This window comes from Psammomys obesus, unplaced genomic scaffold, assembly GCF_907164565.1.
Source record: "Psammomys obesus unplaced genomic scaffold, mPsaObe1.curated_primary_1811, whole genome shotgun sequence".
Taxonomy (NCBI): domain Eukaryota; kingdom Metazoa; phylum Chordata; class Mammalia; order Rodentia; family Muridae; genus Psammomys; species Psammomys obesus.
In genome coordinates this window covers 1,846,563-1,853,056 of record NW_026586816.1, presented here as the reverse complement: position 1 = coordinate 1,853,056, position 6,494 = coordinate 1,846,563, and the positions used below count along the sequence as shown (strand labels likewise).

The 6,494-nt window shown below is 39.6% G+C and overlaps 1 protein-coding gene across 2 annotated transcripts in view; it reads right to left on the bottom strand.

The window, feature by feature from the left end:
• Positions 1-230: 230 nt before the first annotated feature.
• The window catches only part of Napb (NSF attachment protein beta), a 49,290-nt gene continuing 43,026 nt past the window's right edge, over positions 231-6,494 (bottom strand). For both annotated transcript variants that reach the window (XM_055602678.1, XM_055602679.1), the window contains 3 exons: positions 5,302-5,370; positions 4,551-4,601; positions 231-3,288 (listed from right to left, as the gene is read on the bottom strand). In XM_055602678.1, coding sequence (XP_055458653.1) covers positions 3,178-3,288; positions 4,551-4,601; positions 5,302-5,370 — 231 coding nt within the window. In that variant the 3' untranslated portion in view covers positions 231-3,177. The remainder of the gene's footprint in view (positions 3,289-4,550; positions 4,602-5,301; positions 5,371-6,494) is intronic.

The window sequence follows — 6,494 nt, the reverse complement described above, 5'->3', positions numbered from 1 at the left end:
CAGGCAGGTCACGGGCATGCTGTGCTGCCAGATCCTCCACAGTCACAAAGGTTTGGATTTGGACATTTTAAGTGCACGATACCAGAGGGAACAATAAATGCACAAGGGCTGGTGCATATACTTTGGTTATAGTGACACCACCACACATGGTTACAACTGTGCAAAAATACTGTTTTATGTCGTTAAATAAAAAAGGAATTCACACAAGCTATCAAAATGTTGCCACAAAAGAAAAGCTTTTCTGTAAGAAATTTCAACTGACATAACTATGAACTATCCCCAGGCACACTCAAATATAATAACTATAACAAACAATCGCTGTGTTTTGTTCCTAATATTCTAGACATTGTGAAAGCCTGAAGCTAGGCACACTGAGACAATGCCCTACCCATGTCCACAGGACAATCTGGAGGATGTAAGCCTGCAAACCTCTGTCTGGACATTTGCCTCATTCTCTTATCTTCTACCAGATCTGTTCTTGGTATTTGTTATTTGGTTTTGCTACTCCTCTGCCTCCCAAATGCTGGGACAAAAATAACCCAAGCACTGACTGATCTTAGATCTCAGCCTTTCCTTTTTTTTTTTTTTTTTTTTGAGATACACAAGTGTTCCTGATCCCTGCTCCAGCACTTAACTTCAGTAAAAGCATATAACTGATTGAAAGAAACACCAAAGTAATACAAACACTACTCTAAATGCCCAGCACTTCTTCAGATAGGTGTGCTAGGGACTCATGAGGTAAGGCAAACTATCCTACAAGATACCATGTGGGTTTCATTTTAAATGGCCACACCAGAAGACTGAACTAGTGAGGGTAGAGTACAGAGGCTGGCCAGTGTTCAAATGTTCATGTACTGGAACTGACTTAGAGCCATTTCCATGGTCACTTCCATAGCTGCCTGTGGCTGGTTGTGAATAAAGCAGTAACTTAGTTTTCTATAAACCAGTTTTAAATTTTAAGTGTATGTGTGTTTTATCTGCATGTATGTCTGTATAACACATGCATGCCAGGTGCAAGTGGAGGCAAAAAGAGGATGGCAGATCCCTTAGCACTGGAGTTACAGGTAACTGTGAAGCCCCCACGTGAGGGCTGGGACTTCAACTCCGAATCTTCTGGAAGAGCAGATAAGGTATCTCTCCAGCCCTAATAACTCTCTCTCTCTCTCTCTGTTCACCTTTACATTAGAGATTCCAATGGAGTCAGGAAAGATCAACGAGGCTCCACAGCAAATTTTACCTTTGGTACAGCAGCTATCATTCAGAAACCCCAAAAGGCATTGAAGGAAAAAGGGAATCCTCATCAGATTCTAGAGCACATTCCCTCTTTTTCAGATATGCAAAGGCCTCTCAAAGGCCTACGTACATTCCCTGTTACCACCATGACAGGGGCCTGACAGATACCTAATACCTGTCCTCATGGGACCAATTTCAACATCATCCCCTGCTACTTTGTTTCTTTTTAAAATCAATGATAAAAAGATTATTTTACACTTATGGGTATTTACTTGCACATACGTCCATATCCATTTTTCTGTCTGTGTTTATCTGTGTGCATGTGCTTGTGGAGGGCAGCAGAGGGTTCTGGAACTCCTGGGGGAACTGGAATTATAGGCGGTTTTGAGCCACCCAACTTGGGTTCTGGGAATCAAACTGGGTCCCCCTGGCAGAGGAACCATCTCTCTAGCCCCCTCCTGCTACTTTCTTTCACTTCTGAAATATCTGACTTTCTCATCAGTCCCCAAACTCTTCTCATTCAACCCTTGGCCTGGGCACAGCCACTCTAGGGCACAGTTAAGAACCACCCACCCTAGTCTAGGGCCATGCAAAGATGAAAACACCATTCCAGTGCCACTTTCTCCCTGGTTAACTGGGAGCTTCATTGTCTGAAACAGGACAGCAGCACATAAGGACTATGTCTAGTAACACATGCGCATCAAGCACAAATCATCTCAGCATAAAAATATTCACAGGAGACTCAGGAAGCAAGGCCATGTCTACAGCACTGTATCAGCATATAAAGTAGCAGGGAGGGTCAAATCTGAAGTAACAGAGCATACATACATCGTACGTGAACCAAATAGGCCAAGAGAGTTCATACACACAAGTGAAATCACTCCATCAGCTAAGAAATAAACCAGGAACCCCTGGACACAGGTGAGGTTCTTATCTAACCAGGCCTACATAAACTCTTGGTCATACTGATGTCACTTATTCACCATGTCCCCCAAATGGACACTTAGCCACACACATTCTCAAGCTTCAGATGGAATCTTTTGTCTAGTTCAGCTCAAACTTGGCATGACTGTGTCCCAGAAGACAGTGTCGACTACATCAATGTGTGAATAAAGGAGATGCCAGTTACATTGTTTCTATGCAAATATGAAAGGATTTCCATTACAACTAAAAGTGGAAATTCTCACTAGGGAAGGGGGAAATTTCATTTCTCCTAGGTTTTGTGTGAGTGTGTACATGCACACATGTACCTGTGTAAGTTAAAAACAAAAAACCAAGCCAACGAAACCCACTTTGACATCCATTCACATAAGAAACAGGGTCACAGGAGCTGCCAGCAAGCTCCCTTTATGATGCAAGCAATCCTAACAGATACCAGCTGTTCTCAGTGTTTGCCATGCACATGTGAACATAAGGAGCAAAATAAAAAGCAAATGAATTCATCACTAGCACCATCAAAATAACTATAAAAGAAAGCCAAACCGTTTCTACTGAATTACAAACTTATCCCTAAGAATCACCCTAAACTAAGCCACTTCTACAAAAGGTCCATCCAGATACCAATGCACATGGTCTCTGCAAAGCATCTATAAAACTGGGTTGAGTACTAGAGTTCAAGAAAAAAGAAAACACAAAACACGTGGCAACATTAAAACATGAGCCCTAAAAATATCGGAAGAATAGGAATAAGATTAGGCAGTACTTCTCAGAAAACTGCAGACTGGGATAATAAGCATGATATACTTTGGTTGTCATAACCACCAACTGAATGGAAGCCTCCCATTCTCACACAGTAACACAGACATAGCGAGCTAAAGCAGTACATAAACCGTGTGGCTTATTTACAACAAAGTTAAGTCATTAAATGGGCATCCCAGAAAGACAGCTTTGCCCGAAGACAAAACTAAAAAGGAATGAGCTGCATGCCACAAAGATGTCAGCGCTTCACTTGAGGTCTCCATCTCCTTCTCCATCCCCTTGGATGGACTTCTTGATACGAAGCAACATGGTAGTCAGCCACTGATCCAAGCGTGATATTGAGTCAAACTCCTTCACCTGATTTAACAAACAAAGAACAGGGATTATACCCCAAAAAACATTGAAAACCTAAGATGACAGTGACCTAAGCTGTTTGAAGATGTTACTGTAATAGCCTACTGACTGTGATTAGAAATTACTTATTCTAATTTATAACTTCCCTCACTAAGAACAGCTTTTCTTTTCCTTTATCCCATAAGCCTGTACATTTATTTTTTTCTCTGTATGTGAACACATGTATGGCAACACTACAAAAAAGCTATTTCAGTGGAAAAGTGAATTCTACATGATAGAGGACAAGTGGGCATGACAAAAAATTAGGAAGGTATAAGAAAATTATTATTTACTGACCATACAAAAATGCAATCAAATAGTTATGAAATGGGAAGCAGAATTCCCGTGATGGATTTCAGCACATGCAAAGACAGACAATGACATTTGTGAAAGCAGGTTGAAGATAAAAGTTAAGACACTCTTTTTCATGGTCACTTTAGGACTGTAGTTGAATTCATTCTAGGCTTTTCAGAAATCTGCTTAACCCTGAACACAAAATTTTGAAAGATTTAATAAAAGAAACCAGAAATAAGCTAAGTATAAATAAAGTAACCTATATCATGAATGTATCAATAGCCTAGTTTTGATACTTTAATTTTAACTAAAGCCTTTCTTTACGTTTATGGATCAGGCTGTTTTTTTAACCGCCAAAACTGCCTGTTACGATTCCATCACAGGCTTCTGAAGAAGCATCACAGCTAAGTCACTTCTCATGGGAAGCCAAGAATCAAGGCAAAGTTAATCTCAGCACTCGGGAGGCAGAGGCAGGTGGATCTCAGTGAGTTAGAAGCCAGCCTGATCTACAAAGTGAGAATCAGGGGCTCAGTACAGCTAGAACCTAGAATTACTGCATGGTGGGAACTAACTTAAAAAAAAAAAAGGCTGAATTATGTGTATGAATGTATGTGTACAATGTATGCCTGGTGCCCTTGTAGGTCAGAAAAGGGCACTGATCCCCTGAATATAGAGTTTTAGATGGTTGTGAGCTGTGGGATGCTGAGAACCGACCACAGTCCTCTGTAAAAGAAACAAATGTTTCAAACCACAGAGATGTCTACAACACTTAATGGAACTAATATGCAGGACATGCAAGACATGATCTTTGGAAAATACAAGCAAGTTGAATCATATTCAAATAAGTGTTCAGAATTTATAGAATGCAAAGAAAAAGAAATTTTTATACCATAAAACTTTAAAAATTAACATATCCTGAAGATATAACTTACAGCTTCAGTGTAAGCTTCACTGTTCTGTTCTTCATGAGCTTCTAAAAGTTTCTGGTGGTATAAAAAACAAAATCAAGAAAATACTTTAGACTAGAAAATCCTATTTCTGAAGGAATATTTTAAACACAAATCACCTTAGTATCTCATGAACTAATGTTCCTAATATCTCACCAAACAGGGTGTATTCAAATATAAGAGTTATCTAAGAATAGCCTCAAGCGCTGTATTGCTACTCCAAGGCTGCCTACTTGAGGACAGTGTTAAGCACCCTAACTCTCTTGGGGTATGAATATCTACAATGAAAAAGCAAGGTACCCACATGATGGCCAGTCTTCACTGTCAGGTTGACTAAGTTTAGAATCATTATTCAATCACTCCTTTGGTGTGATTGGTTTAACTGAAGAAGGAAGAACTAAAGGATAGACCCACCATCTCTTGGGTCCTGAATTGAATTAAAGGAAAGAGCAAGTTGGGACGAGCATTCATTTTCCTCTGCTTACTCGTGGTAGACATAGTGTGACCAGAGGCCTCATGGCCCTGGTGGTAGGATGGGCTGTCCAGTCAAACTGCAGCCAAAACATACTCCCTCTATGAAATTACCTAAGATTGGATTATTTATTACAGCAATTAATCCAGTAACCAAACACCCTTGAAAGACTTAGTAATTAAAATTCCACCCATCACCAGTGCCATAAAGGTGCCATCACCCAATAGAAGATGTTTTTGTCTTCAAAGTTGTTTCAGTACTTACTTTCAATAATTTACATTCTCTGGAGTCAGTAAATGCTGGAAACATTTCCTCGTATTTCTCAAGAGCAAGCTGGGGGAAGAAAAACACCAGTCAATGTGAAACTTAGTGAACTACAAAAGTTTTCAGTGTTCTATTGGTTCAAAAAATTTATTTCCATCCCATTTAACTGTTGAAGACATATGATGTTAAACTTCACATATCATAAGAAACCTATTCATTTTGAATATTCAATTTCAACTGAGAATACAATTTCTAAAATAGTTTTTAGATTTTAGGTTGGGCTGCTGAAGAGAAGAAATGGAATAAAATATGACTCACTGCCAGGATCTACATATATATGCTAACTAGTGCTCAGGTTCCATTTCACTTTCTAGCTGTCATCTTGCTTTACACTTTCTTCGACCTTCACCTTATTCTAACTCCACTCCTGAGGTTTGTGCTTTTTTCTTTTCTTTTAAAACAAGACTTTAGAAGCTGGGTGTGGTGGTCCACACCTTTAATCTCTGGGTTTGGGAGGCAGAGGCAGGTAGATTATCTCTGTGAGTTTGAGATTATCCTAGTCTACATGCTAAATTCTAGGACACCCAGGAACCAGGGCTACACAGTGAGACTCTGTCTCAAAAAAAATAAAAAAGAAAAAAGAAAAAAGAAAAAAAAATAAAAGGCCATTAGAACCAGTGACATGGTTTAGCAGATAAAGGCAGTTGCAGCTGACTTGAGGTTGATCCCTGGATATGGTGGAGAAGAATAACTCCTAAAAGATATTCTCTAGCTTCCACATGTGTGCTGTTTTTCCTCCCCCACAACAATTAAATACATAAAGAATCAAATGTAAAAGGAACAACAGAGTGCACTAATTGTGCTGTGTCTCTTGGTTCCAACTCTATCTAAAGAGACCACTGAAGGAAACATGAAGAGGGCAGCACTGCAGTTGTGAAAAGATTCAAACTCATGTGTCATGGAAGAACTATTATTTTTACTTTGTATGTATGTCAGGGGGCAACATAAGTATGTGTTCATGTGGCTATGTGCCCAAGCATGTTAGGGAGTATGTATATGGCAGGTAGAGGTCAATATCAAATGTCTCTGTCAGTCATCCACCTGTCTGTCTGTCTGTCTGTCTGTCTGTCTGTCTGTCTGTCTATCTATCTATCTATCTATCTATCTATCTATCTATCTATCTATCTATCTAT